We start from the raw sequence: 14902 nt of genomic DNA, 5'->3' as shown, positions 1-14902 counted from the left end.
GAGTTTTGCTATTTAGGGAGCAAAGTAACTGATAATGGTCGAAGTAGAGAGGATATAAAATGTAGACTGGCAATGGCAAGGAAAGCGTTTATGAAGAAGAGAAATTTGTTAACATCGAGTATAGATTTAAATGTCAGGAAGTCGTTTGTGAAAGTATTTGTATGGAGTGTAGCCATGTATGGAAGTGAAACATGGACGATAAATAGTTTTGACAAGAAGAGAAGACTTTGAAATGTGGTGCTACAGAAGAATGCTGAAGATTAGATGGGTAGATCACGTAACTAATGAGGAAGTATTGAATAGGATTGGGGAGAAGAGGAGCTTGTGGCACAACTTGACAAGAAGAAGGGATCAGTTGGTAGGACATGTTCTGAGGCATCAAGCGATCACCAATTTAGTATTGGAGGGCAGCATGGAGGGTAAAAATTGTAGAGGGAGACCAAGAGATGAATACACCAAACAGATTCAGAAGGATGTAGGCTGCAGTACATATTGGGAGATGAAGAAGCTTGCACAGGGTAGAGTAGCATGGAGAGCTGCATCAAACCCTTCTCTGGACTGAAGACCACAACATCAAGTTTGAACTGATGTTTTAGAAATTTCAAAAGAAGTATGTGAATGATATTTTATACTGGGTAACCCTACATTGCAAAGTTGTTGAGTCTAAAGTTTCATGTTTTATGATTACTTTAATCAGTAAGCTATAAGAAGCCAAAGATAAAACTTGATTCGCAGCATGGTTTTTCTGGCTACTTTGCCTCAATTTACGGAGCAGTATTAGGCCTGGATGAAAATTAATCCCACTGTCTGGGGGCAGGGGGGGCTTAAAAGACATTGGTTAGAAGGACATTAGTTTTGACACTTTAATAGAAAATTGTATTTATAAATGATGTGTGGAATGTATCCCATTTTAATCATTTCATAAAGATCATCATCTTGTGGATGAATTTGTACATCATTAGACAAAAGTAACTGAAATTTTGTATCCCAAATCATCCTGATTCTGATCTATTGGATGTTAAAAGTTTCATGATCAGCACGTGTTTACTCTATGAGATGTAAAAATTCAAAGTTTATATTTCTTCCTTGCCACAATTTGCATGTTCATGATTCAAATTATTTAGCATTGATAGCTCACATTGGGTAAGCAAAAACTTTTTTGGTCTTTTTTTTTTTTAAAACAATGGTGTTTTAACGAGTCCAGTTTGGAAAGAGTAATAGAACAGTTCTTTTGCAAAATCAGGTCAAAAAGACCACATTTTTCCACCTACTTACCAAATCTACTTTCCATTTAATTTATTCCATACTGGAAAGTGGTACAAAAACAAAACTTTATACCTGACAACCTTGTGTTATTGGATTACATACCAAGTTTCATGTTCATCATACCTTTAGTCCCTGAGATATATATATAAAAAAAGCCAAACTCTGAAATTTTCTGGGCAATTTTGCCTACAATTTTCTGGCTGAATATGATTTGTAAAATTCTTTTCATTATTGTTCTTATGAGAATGCATAAAGTGATACAAGATGGCCTAATTTCATTTCATCAACAAAATTTTGCCCAGGGTTACATCTCAAATTCACCAGAAATTTACATTCACTCTGCACATGGAGTAAAGCGAGCGGCTGTATCTGTCATTATTGCTGCGACAAATGTTAAACTTTATCAGTGTTCATGGGAGACGTGTGAATGTTCAATAAAATTTCAGTGAAATCTGTGATAGACAAGCAGGAAAAGGTTCTGAAATTAATGGAATGACCTACTATATAGTAGTTTATTGTAAAGTTGAAGCAGAGGCAGACATTGTTCTTATTATGACAGTTAATCTGCACATCCAAACGCAACATCATTTGCTCTTTCCCTTGCAAACTGCCCGAGTCACCTACACTTCTGGACCTCAGCATAATTCACCCCATGAAAGCAAGAGTATGGCTGCTGTGCAGAGATCCATTTCATTCCTCAAAAGAAAGACAGACTTGAAAAATTAACATACAGTCCACACACGTTACTGCGTGGAATGCTTTGACTCAGCAAATGGCATTGACCTGTTTCTCTTGAAGACTACATGTCCAATAAGTTCTGCTGTAACCGTGCATGGACTTGATACTGTTACCAGCTATTTTTACTTATTTCGGTCAGTTTTTGCAGCATTACGTGAGTACATAGACACTATAGCTCTGAAAAATAATTTGTCCAAAAGCCAGAAAAGTTCTCTTGTTAATATGCTTTACATGTGTAATACTATGAGTTACCTTGACTCCTTAATTCATTTTCATTCAAGTGCGAATGTTTGTCATTTAGCAGGTGTGGTATCTAGAGTTTGGTTTGGTACAAGTTGCTGTCTAATCAGTTACACTCCTTGTATGGTCCAAACAAGTTGCACACTACTTTTGAGAAAATGTTTAACTGATTGTCAAACCAGGAAAACAAATGCAAATAGGCATTTAACACTGATTTGTAAAATATACTGATTATAAGCATAAAATGAGGTCACTGAGTGGTGGTAAATGACAGGAATTAAAAAAGCTGAGTTTCATTTTTTTAACACTTTAATTGTTCCAATATTATAAATAAGCATACAAAGGGTACTGGAACAACTGCCATGGACTTAGGGACCCATCCTGGCATTCGCCTGACACTATCTGGCGAAACCATGGAAGACCCAGATCAGGATGGCAGAGGAGGGTGGGATGTTACAATATACAATTAAAATTTATAATATACTCAAATGCACAGTTCCCAATTACAACTTAACTACAAACACAAAGACAAGTCACAATTACACTGAAACTATAATCACCAAATGCACAGTTCAAAATTACAGTTTATAATCACTACTCCTCCGTTGCTCTTCACAGACGCGACATCTGATGCCCTCAGCTTCAACCTGTAAAAACAATGAGCCAACACCCTATCATTTGCATGACAAGATGTTGAGCTCATGACTTTAGTAAGGAAACAGGACAAAGCATGCAATTTGAAGAAATGATTAACACAATACGGCATATGTGGTTCGTAAAATCATTTATAATAAACTCAAACAACTACTGCATCAACTAATTTTGGTGTGAGTAAATGTAAATCCATAACATTGTGTAATTAGTCATGTAAGTTAGTTTATGGGTGACATGTCCTAGTGTGAGTCCCAGGCACTCTTCCTAACATTGTAGCTAATGATCACACATCTAAAAAACTCAAAGAACTAGTGGTTGCTGGTGATTTTAATACACATGTCCTGAAAAACACTGAAATCAGTTACATTGACATTCAATTTAATTTCTACTGTAAATTTCCCAACTAGGGTATACAAATGTGCTAAGACAGCCACTGACAATATATTTATAGCCAATTCTAGGCAAGTAAGCCACATTACAAAACCAGTAGTAAATGGGTTATTAGCCTTACAGCTCATTACAAAATTTACTGCAAAACATTGAAGAAGGTTATCCAGAAATCTAAACACCAGCATTATGAGAAGAAGATAAATACATCCAGCAATAAAATAAAAACAATATGGGATACAGTTAAATCAGAGACAGGTAGGACGAGAAATGAGGAGGAACAAGTAGCTCAAAAAGTAAATGAAACCCTGATAAACAATGGAATATCTGAGACCAGTGTACACAAGCAATCTCAGTGAAATGAAATTTACACTTCACCCAAAGAAATAGAATCAACGTCCTTGAAATCAAACCATTCTAGTGGTTACAATAACACATCAACAAAGTTAATAAACGAGTGTTCATGTGAGCTTAGTCATATCTAAAGTTATTTGTGTAATCAATCACTTATTACAGGAACATTCCCGGGCTGGCTTAAGTATGCTGAAGTTATACCTCTCCACAAGACACAGAAATGCTGTCAAATTACCGACCAATCTCACTTGGCAAGAAACAAATGCAATTAAAGCTCAAAAACTAATATGGTCTACATTAAAAAATCAAATGTACTGCTACCTCAGTAAAGTATGTGTTATGCTTTTGTCAGTCAGGGAACTGATGAGTATAAATATCCTAACATCAGTTTACCATGCTCTTGCACTAAATCCTAACATATGGCCTCATATTCTGTGGCCACAGTTCTGAGTCCAATAAAATATTTAAGCTCCAAAATAAAGCTGTCAGGATGGTGTTATTTAAAAAGCAGGGAGACTCATGTAAACAAGTATTCCAAAAACTAGATATTCTTCCACTTCCATGCCAGTATAGATTGGAGATACTAAGCTTTACCAAGCTAAATATTGGCAGCCTGAAGCAGAATCTGGACTACCACCAGCAAGACACTAGAGGGAAATACTTGCTGACACAGTTTACCCTTTCCTTTCAGCATATAGCTGATAGTGTAAAATGTATGGGGATTAAACTTTATTATCATCTACCACTAAACATAAAAACCCAACACATTTTAAAATAAGGCTTGTCAATATTATTAAAATACTGTTTTTGTAACACGACTATTTTGAATGCTATTTTTTTTATGTAATATATTTGCACACTTATCTTTCTCTACTATAATTTACCTTCAAAATGTAAATTTCAATATGGCCTAAACAACTGTCAAAGTTGATCTATTTGTATGTACTTATATTTATCCAGCAAATCATAACTACTGTATACATTGTGTAATGCTTATCTGTACTGAATTTGATTTTAAATTTATACACACATTTTAATTAGGCCTTTTTGACCTTAATTTCAAACAACTTTTGAATGTACTAATACTGTATCCTGTAATCTATAATTCCCATACAGTTGTGTAAGTGTAGGTGTATTTATTTGGTGTTGTGTATTTTTTAAATGCTTCAGAAGTATGACTTTTGCCATATCATGTAGTACTCTCTGAACACAAAATTTGTTTATCAATAAAGAATGAATGAATGAAATTCTTAGACACTGAACATCAAACCGTCAAATTTGTAGTAACTAAAGCTGTTAATCTGAAGGTATAATTTTATCCGATATGGTTTCACTTACATTTGTTGTAATATGTTGGTGATGGGGCATCTGGTGCTGCTTTTACATTTGCAACTGTGCTGCAATCATATTTCTCTTTGCAATGCCACTTCTGTCATCCCTGTTGTAGAAGCCGACTACTCGTTCTTCAGCCGGTGCATCGTCTTCTTCACCTGTGAGGATCATATACGTAAATACACACAAAAGAATTAGAAGTTATTTGTATATTCAGCTTATGTCGGTAGCGTTTACAAAATTATTGAAAATGTAGTAAAACAATGAAATGATACAGTTATTGCTGTATGTACCTTCGTTATCTTCTAACTCCAAGTTATCTTCCACGGCGAGATTGTGTAGCACACAGCACGCCCGGATGAAGTGCGCCATCTCTCTAGCACTCCTCAATTTCAGATGATACAACTGTCTGAAACGCTGCTTCAACATGCCAAAGCAATGTTCCACAACGCACCTGTTTTTTTTGACTGTGCCCTATTGAATTCACATTGCACTCTGGACAAATTCCCTGTATTTCTAAAGGGTGTTAATAAATTTCTGGTGCAGGGATAGGCACTGTCACCCAGAATATGAAAATCTCCACACTTTTCTTCGAGTGTGTGGTAGAGTGTGGACGTCCTGAAAACCCTCCCGTCGTGTACAGAGCCCGGATAGCCGACGAATAAGTCCCTAATCCGTCGATTTTGATCACAAACTACTTGAAGCTGAATAGAAAAATAATTCTTCGTATTCATATAGGACTGGGGATCTTTCTGAGGTCTATCAATCCTAATGTGGGAATCGTCGATTGCCCCAATCGCACCAGGCAATGAGCCTCAATCTCTGCTCTTTCTTCGGCGGACGGCCACTTTATAACCTCTCTTCCCAAACCACTAATAAAGTTTGTAACTCTCTGAATAACGCATCGCAGAGAAGAAATACAAATGTTAAATCTGCTACATCCCTGAAACCTGCAGCTTCGTGGCCCGTGAACCACAAAAAGATCAATATATGCTGCAGTGGGAGCAGTTTCCCATTTCCCCCTGCCTGATAATTGTAGAATCTGGAATTCCTAAACCTTTCGCAAAGGTCATCTGCCACGTGACGCCGCACCCGAAAATGCTCTACAAATTCCCTGTCATATTGTGGCACCACATCCTCCACATAATTTTCAATCCTCTGTCTTTTTTTGAGGTTGTAACATTTCCAGCTCCTCGTCGCTCCACAGAAAATCTGTCTCAGATTCGCTGGACATCTGGAATAAAACAGTATCAAATTTCACGTTTCAACCAAGTCCTTCACACTCCTAGTAAAGGTGACTTCATATGAGAATAAATAAAATGCTTACCTTACAATTCACGATGATGAAGCGTAACAGCCAGAGAGCAGACCTATCGCCACAATAGCTTGCTGCAAGCCTACAAGGGAATGGAGTAGTGGTGGGCAGGAAATCGCGTATCTGTTAGAAATCGCAGTGACTGAGAAGTCACAGATATCACAGTAGCAACTTTACAGAATCTAACTGCGATTTCAGTCACAGTTAAGACGTGAGCCATCTATTGGTCGAATTTAGCACTGCTTTCTGCGATTTCAGTGACAAGTCGCAACTAAGAATCGCAAGTAGCAACTAAAAAGCGCGGTTAACAGTGGCATCTGTTGGCCGAAGTTCGTACTACGTCCATCTCTGCGGTACGCTATGGAGTCTAACTGCGATTTCCCTGACAAGTCGCAAGTAGCAACTACAAAGCGCGGTTAACAGTGGCATCTGTTGGCCAAAGTTCGTACTACGTCCATCTCTGCGGTACGCTATGGAGTCTAAAGTTACGTTGTGCAAGACGCGACAGTTGGCTGCGACTGCGACGCTGCCCCCTCCTCTTTTCCCACCCTGGCAGACGGCGGCACGGCCGCAACACGACTGGAGTCGTCGCTGTTTCCCAAGCTCCGGTCGGCGGCGGCGGATTCAAATACATAAGAAAAATAAGAATTCCGATTTTATTGCTGTAAAAAATACTGTATGTTAATGCAACAAAGTTACATCGGCTCCCAGAGTTAGTTTTTCGATACAGATTCTCCTTTTACTTTAAAAAATTGAAAAGTATCTCTTCCGGTTTTGCGTGTTTTTTTCGCTGTATATTACTTCTCTATCAATTGTGAGGAAAGTAAAAGGCACAAAAAATTGATGTTTGCGTATCTTACAGTTTCACATCACAGCTTGATAATGAGGTGTCTATTTTTCCGATATTCGTCACAGTTATCCCGATACTTAATTTACAAGTAACCTACTGCATAAAATTTGAATTGTGTACAGTGAAAAATGTGGTCGCTGGCTAGTTTACGTATGGTTCACGTTAGGTCATACATCGTTGCGATGAAAAGAAGCTAACATATCGAAATTATTTTTAAAGTTGAGATCAGAATGATATCGATCTCCGTTTCCGAGATTTGGGCTCATATATCTACGGGAGCGTCGCGACTAGCCGCCAGTTCTGTCGACGCGCAACGAGAATCGTGTGGTCATCACACAATAGAGAATGCATGTTTTGTTTCGCTGACACATTTGGACCTAATGAAACCATTTTATGTCATATTTCTCCGGTATGAGTTACTAATATTTCTCCATATGCTCTTGACAATTTCATTTAAAATGCCACGAAATGTAGGTTTCTTAAAGCCAATTGATCAAGCAGAACCCATTTTCTTGGTTTTGCTGAGGCATCTGAACCTGTTCCAAGCTTTCTTTCTCGTTTATTTCTCTGATACGAGTCCCGAATATTCCTCCATCTGTTTTTGCACATTTCACCTAAAATTCCAATGAAAGATAAGTTTATTAACAATAAGCGCACGCTAGCGTCATTGCATTGTTTCAAGTTTTTGACAACGAGATAGGGTTACACCTTAAACATCTCTAGAATTTTGATTCTGAACGTCTACAGCATACACTGGCAGAAATGTGGAAGAAATAATGTCCGTGCTTGTTCACAAAATTTCCCCAAATTATACTTGTCAGTTTCTCCCATGCAGAAACTTTTGGAACAAGCTAAGGCAACTTTCATAGCCGACTGAATCTTAATTCCCATCCAAATGAACTTCCATATTCTTATATTCTCACAGCATACATCGTTATGGATGACATGAACATTTAATCTTGCCAAGCTGCACTCAAAAGATGACTCCAGGATTTACAAAAGACGAATTTCAATTGTGAACTGTGTCAGATCAGAAGGGCCTTGTAAAACAGTAGTGCACTTTTGCCACAAGTTTTTTGAGCAGCATCTTCTACCAATGAATTGAAGTGAATGTGACAAATTACTTATTGCAGCATACTGTTTGCGCAATCTGTTGAGAAACGCCTTCCTCAAAAACGAACATCTATTGATTACAGAAAGCTGTACAACAATCTGGTGGTGGTTTTTCACAACTAGAAGGTATCATCAAGACACCAATCTACCGTTTACTTTCAAAGTGAAGGTATTGTAGAATGTAACTTTCTCGTTGTACTTTAGATTGTTCATTTTATAATGTACTTGCCGTTTTCAATTTTTATCGTCACAAAAATGAGTAATGCGAAAATTGACCTTCAAGTTCATTTTCATCATTCTAATTCTACATCTGCATGGATTATACTGATTTTCGTAGCAGGCCTGAAAAATTTGCATTAATGGGAAAATATTATATATTTCACTCATCTGCCAGTTTCAACTGTGCACCAATTTCTTCCCAAATTCTGTCTCTGAACATAGTGTCTCTATATTTAGGATTCTTCAAATCGTAAAGGCAAGGATGTTGCGAGACCAGCTCACAGAGCATCACATCGTGTGAGTGGCTCATTTCAGTTTTCCTTGACTGGCTCGACATCTTTCTGACAGCCGTACGTTTTTGTGTCGTGCGACTTCCGTCGCAACACTGCTCACTGGTGCAGTGCTGCGGCAGCTGCCGCAACAGTCGCGCGTCGCATCCCAAACTCGAACTGCGCATGCGCCAGCAGGCAACTTCTGACGTCACGTAGCGACCCGTCGCAGTCGCTAGTGTGCGTCGCGTCTTGGACAACGTACCTTAACTGCGATTTCCGTGACAAGTCGCAACTAAGAGTCGCAAGTAGCAACTAAAAAGCGCAGTTAGCACTGCCATCTGTTGAGCAAAGTTCATACTACGCTATTCGCTACCGAGTCAAACTGCGATTTCTGTGACAAATCGCAACTAAGAGTCGCAAGTAGCAACTAAAAAGCGCAGTTAACATACTTTTCCTAGTGTCATCTGTTGACCGACCTACGTACTTCGTTATGAGAGCCTTGTGCCTCACGAGATCGATGTGCTGTGTGTGCATATGAAGGGCTTATTTCAATAGTGGTACAAGTCCATTTTTGTTAATTTTGAGATATAGAGTCGTAAAGTTAAATGAGTGCTGAAAAATCTGCAGTTGAGATACCAGAAATATTCAAGCATATGGCTTCTTGCTAGAGATGAACCTTTATTTATGTTTGTTTGGATCACTAATTTCAGAAGCATTATAGACAGAAAAGTGTAGGTAATGGACTTGTACCACTATTGAAATAAGCCCTTCATATTATATGACGACATGCACATTCAGCGTCAGTTATGGTTGGTCAATCACAGCTGTGACTCTGAATGTATTATATTAATAAGAAGCAACATTGCCTTTTTCTCCTGAAAATATCAAGTAACGTAACAAATGAGTTTGATTCTGCTTCCAATATGACAGTTTTGGTTAATACTCCACATGCCTACAGGACTTTGCAATGTTAACACAGCAGAACTCAGACATCTGTATAAATGTACAGAAATGAAAACAGTCATATGAATGCCTCACTTTTGTTCAGACACAGTTCAAGACTCGGGAGAAAAGTTTTACACCTGGTGTTCTACATGGCAACTTCACACACAAGAACTTTTTGCCGACACTACTACCACCTACATAAGTAAGCTTTTCCTGTGTCACTTTCACGTAATGCACTTAAGCTATTCCTGATTTAACTGGAAGATCTATACTTCCCACTTTCATATCAACAGCCTCAAAACGCATATTGTAGACTTCGGGATATGTTACAGGTCAGTGTCACACCAAGATTGTGGAGAAAGAGGGGGGGCGACATGTCACTCTCCAACAAGTGTCTACCAATAAATATGTGGCGGAAAATTACGGGTATAGGACGGCTTAACATGTGGAAAATGAGATTTTTATTATTCACTCAATGTATTTAACATTTATTATTCCTTTAAAATCGCACAACAACTTCAATAAAACACTTTAATCAGTCACACACTTATTTCATAATTATTTCACTTTTAAACTGCAAATCCTCTAAGAGCTGTCTTGAATCTTCACGAGTCTCTCTCAACAGCCTTGATGTGGATAGATATGTACAGCAACCAGTAATCAGTCAGAACTGCGTCTGCAAAAACACAAGGACTATTAAACAATTTTTGCTGCCACTAATTACTAGCAGTATAATTGACAGAGTAGATTGCTAATATTTGCTATATCACATTTGCTAATATTTGCTATATCACATTCGCAAGAACGATCTCACTGAAGTAATTAAGTCCATCAAAACGCTTAGAAACTAACCTCTCGTCTGACGAAAACGGTCTAAAGACTGGCAATTTCTTCAGATCTGTTGACAATGATATTTTGAATTATCACTTTACTGAGTGACTGAAATGTAGTTCAGGTACCTATGAACATAACAATATGTTAGAATTCATTTTCTAAACACGAACTATTACGGTACTGTGCGGCTACTTACATATTAATTACACTATTAATATTTTCACAGTTGTTTCTTTAATACAAAATTAAAGCCAACGGAAGAATAAACGTAAAACATACTTAACCAATGACAGGTTTGTTGAGATGCAATTTTCTGTGTGGACAGATGTAACTTTTTCATACGGTGGTACGTCGCAGAAATCGCAGGAGTCACAGAAATAGCAGAAGTAGCAGAAGTCACAGAAATCACAGAAGTAGCAGAAATCGCAGAAGTAGCAGAAGTCGCAGAAATCGCGGAAGTAGCAGAAATAGCAGTGGCGGAGGGATACGCGACTTAGGTTCCTTAACTGCGACTCTTAACTGCGACAAATCACAGTTAAGAATAACAGATACTGAAAAGTAGCATTCACAGAAATCACTGATATCGGAAAATCGCAGTTTAGCCCATCACTAGAATGGAGTATGGAATGGACAGTGAACACGCACGCACGTGGAGTCTGCCCCCACTACAACTCTCACAGCTCTGCGCATGCGCGATTCTGGCAGCTTGGCTGCGCCAGAAACATTTTTCCGGGTAGCGTCTGGCAGCTTGCTGCCACTGCTCGTACACCAAACAGCCCTACTTCGAGTAGCCAGAAAGCGGGAGAAAGCGCTGCTCATACACAAATTCAGCTTTGCGCATGCGCACGAGTCCGCTGGCAACTGCTCATACGGACCTGTAGTTGAGCATCCCTCATTTCGCTAGCTTTAGACGCCTGCATTTGCCAAGTAGTATGAAAAGTCTGACACTTAGCCAACCGACATTGAAAAGCAAATTAAAGGAATTTCTGAATGACAACTACTCCTACTCAATAGATGAATCCTTAGATATGAACTGAAGTAGTAACTGTGAAAAAACAAATAAAATTAAAAAAAAGGATTAAAAATTAATTATTTTGAGTAAAGAAAACTTATGTACAGTGACACGTTCCACATCATTACGAGATGTCGTATTCATGATCTATGAAACAATGGTTGATGTAATGTATGAATGTAACTTCGCTGACCGCTGTGATTAAGAGAATGGCGCTCAGGGTGAATGTTTTTCTGTTTCAGCAGACGAACGTTTTTGTTGTAGCAGCTGGCTTACGGACCAACAGTACGTTATAATTGAGCTGCTTATCGCATTATTTTTTTATGAAAATAATATACCAGGCACAGGAAGTAATACGAGTTTCGAAACGGAATAAAAATGTGTGATGTAATTGCCAGTAAATCAATGAGAAAGAATATGTAATTTTGCAAAACCAGTTTGCCCCATATAAGTAATGTGCAAATACCGCCCGAACTCGTGGGGAAGTTGCCTAGGAAAACTTTTTTGATAACCAATTTAAATGCTTTGCACATCACATCCCGCACAGGTATTGGTTACCTCATTTATTTGAATGTACTACAACCAATTAGAACTCATTACGCACATTGAGTTGACAGTTAAAAGTTTACAGTACCTCAGCTACCATCTCGCAAATCTTTTCTGTCTGGGCTACAGATAACTCAATTATTTGATAGCACTCTACCCAGGCTTAGCATTCTGGAATTTGATGCTGCTGAAAAAAGACGGCGATTTAACTGACAAAGAGAGGATTGCCCCACAACAAGATTAAGTCGATGGGTAACTTAAATTGCAAATTAATTCACAATATTTTGGAGAATAATTATATGAAATGTGGTCATACGTAATTGAGGTTGGGATGTTTTGATTCTTGGATCTCGTGAGTCAATACGACAGGTTAATTACACAGCACAGTATACATAGAACAGTACAATAGTTGTTGGCACTGGTGATTATAGCGTGATGGATAAAGTTAATTGGCAGTAAGCAGGCTATCCCAGACAATGTATACACAGCACACAAATGGATAACACTGGTTTGTCTTCAGTTGCTTACAGAAAGTAAATCTGTGTCTTGACAATATACTCTCACTTGGTTTCCAGAGTCTCATAAAACTCCCATGTAATGATTAATAAAGGCATCACCACTCCCACAGTACCGTGTCAAAAACACTACTGTACTACACCTTACTGTTTCGTGTAGTAGTGAATGTGGGATGTGGGAAGATCATAGAGCAGAATATACATATTGTCATAGTATTCCTAATTCTGTAATGAGAAACTCGTACAATGTTTATACATCACAAAAAAAGTATGTATAGACACAAAATGTGCAGAGTACGTTCATACTGTGAGAGTTAACTGGTATTTGAAATGGCTCGTACTGTGAGAGTTAACTGGTATTTCAAATGGCTGTCACCAAATAAAATATCATATATTGTAAAATGGATTTCATATAAAATAAGCAAACATTTTTCATTATGAGAATATATTTCTAATGGAATACAAGTTATCATGTATTAAATAATGTCGTATTTTAAATTACACGTGTTTCCGTATTTCAGCTCAAGTGAAACATAGCGTTAATGCAAAGAATTCTGTAAATGATGTTTCCATTAACTAACAAATAAGTTAATGTTGCTAGAATAATTGGATTATTTCTTGCATACAGTAGTCACCACAAGTTAAAGTCTTTAGTTTCTTCAGAATTTCTCACCGTAACTGGAACTGTGACTTATTCCAGATGTTTCATTAAGTCATATTCTGCTCTAGACATCTAAATTAAAGTTGTTGTAGTGCACAATCATATGTAATAATTTCAGGGAAAATATGATTATTGAAATTTTATTGTATGCTTTCAGGTATTCTGCAGAGAAGTGCATCGACAAAACCTGAGAAGGAGCCAGCATGTTCAAAGACAGAGAGAATGGCAAAGAAGCTGAGGGAGAAAACTCCAATAGGTATTCTATCTTTACATGTCAGCCCATTAAAGCAGTGAAATTTTGTTGAAACTGTGTGTATATCAGCTGAGCAACCATATATTTCTTTGCATGGGTCGACATAAGCGTCTGATCCCACGCATCGGCTTTGACCCGTGACGTAAGGGTGGTGTTGTGTGTGGCGTCATGACGGCACGGAGTTTCGTTTGTAAGTGTGGCGTGTTTGTAGATGTCGTCGTGTTGTGGTTTGTTGTGCTCTCTGGTGGTATGTTCAGGGTTTTCGTTGGTGTGGTGTAATGGGCTCAGTTTGCTTTTGCTCATTATCAAGAATTGTTAGATTGTCGGCTGTGTTTGTAGCGGAATTTGTGTCAGTGAGTTAATGATTTTGTGTGAAGGTTAATTTAGAGTTGTTCGCTGTACGTCGTGTGGTAATTTTAGTACAATTAATCGGTTGTTGTTTTTGTTCAGGAATGGATATGACGGATAAAATTAACACTGCGCAGGTCAAGGGAAGTGTTCGATCCCAATGTGTGGCTGTGTATGTTGGTATTGGTATCAGGAGATGTTTTTGAGCTATATAGGCCAAGGGAAGTGTTTGATCCTAATTTATGGGATCGGAAACTGCTGTTGAGCTATATAGGTCAAGGGAAGTGTCAGATTCCAGATGATATTGTGTTTAGTGGTATTTGGGGAGTTTTGTGATGTCGGTTTTTTTCGTCGTTTTGTGTGGTTTTGTATGGGGGTGGGTGTCTAAATTTGTTTATATTTAGTTTGTTTGTTGATGTATTTTCATCCTCATAATGTGTACGTAACAACTTTATATGTGCCATATTGGAATCGTGGTTTATGGTCGTTTCTGCCATATTTATGACGTCATGGGTTAAAGCAGACGGGCGGGATCGGACGCTTCTGTATTTCCCTTTGCATGTACAGTACATTGATCAAAACAAATAGGAAATAAAAATATGGTTTTAACCCACACTGATAACAAAAATAGGATGTTATACCTACATATTCAAAACTATAATTTATCAGATTCTGTGGTATGGTGATCCTTTGGTACGATGCATTCTGACATCACAGAATGTGATACAGATACTACTGATGTCTTCCACAGCCCATCAAAACAAATGGTAAATTGTAGAGCAACTGATCATTTTGCTTCGGTAAGGTACAGGTACTGCAACACCATCATATGGAGCTAAAGTACTCATACTTTACAGAGTTTTCCAAATCTGTTTTCATTTCAGTGACACACATTCCCTTAGTAATTAACTTGTGCTAGCAACTGTATATAAAAGGATTAGTTCTCTTGCATAATCAGTACTGACTCTGCATTTGATCCAGTTGCCTCATCTTCGTGTAGCATTTGAACTTGATACGCCCTGCCCTGTGCATTCCTGTGACAGTCTGA

At 38.0% G+C, this 14902-nt stretch overlaps 1 protein-coding gene and 1 long non-coding RNA gene across 4 annotated transcripts in view; one reads left to right on the top strand and one right to left on the bottom strand.

Moving 5' to 3' along the window:
* Window positions 1-2535: 2535 nt before the first annotated feature.
* Window positions 2536-6390, bottom strand: LOC124805006. The gene is made up of 4 exons (XR_007017389.1): window positions 6299-6390; window positions 5265-6205; window positions 4978-5129; window positions 2536-2915 (listed from the first exon to the last, which is right to left on the bottom strand). It is a non-coding gene; the product is annotated as an uncharacterized LOC124805006 (long non-coding RNA).
* A 5273-nt stretch (window positions 6391-11663) lies between these two features.
* Window positions 11664-14902, top strand: part of LOC124804740 (succinate dehydrogenase assembly factor 4, mitochondrial-like) — a 34233-nt gene continuing 30994 nt past the window's right edge. For 2 of the 3 annotated variants that reach the window (XM_047265035.1, XM_047265036.1), the window contains exons 1-2: window positions 11664-11816; window positions 13411-13509. In XM_047265035.1, the coding sequence (XP_047120991.1) occupies window positions 11705-11816; window positions 13411-13509 (211 nt within the window). In that variant the 5' untranslated portion in view covers window positions 11664-11704. Of the gene's footprint in view, window positions 11817-12168; window positions 12330-13410; window positions 13510-14902 lie in introns of those variants that run through there. The other variant, XM_047265037.1, reaches the window with a different exon arrangement.

The sequence above is a fragment of the Schistocerca piceifrons genome, chromosome 7, assembly GCF_021461385.2.
Source record: "Schistocerca piceifrons isolate TAMUIC-IGC-003096 chromosome 7, iqSchPice1.1, whole genome shotgun sequence".
Classification (NCBI taxonomy): Eukaryota; Metazoa; Arthropoda; class Insecta; order Orthoptera; family Acrididae; genus Schistocerca; species Schistocerca piceifrons.
This window is presented reverse-complemented; position numbering and strand designations above follow the sequence as displayed.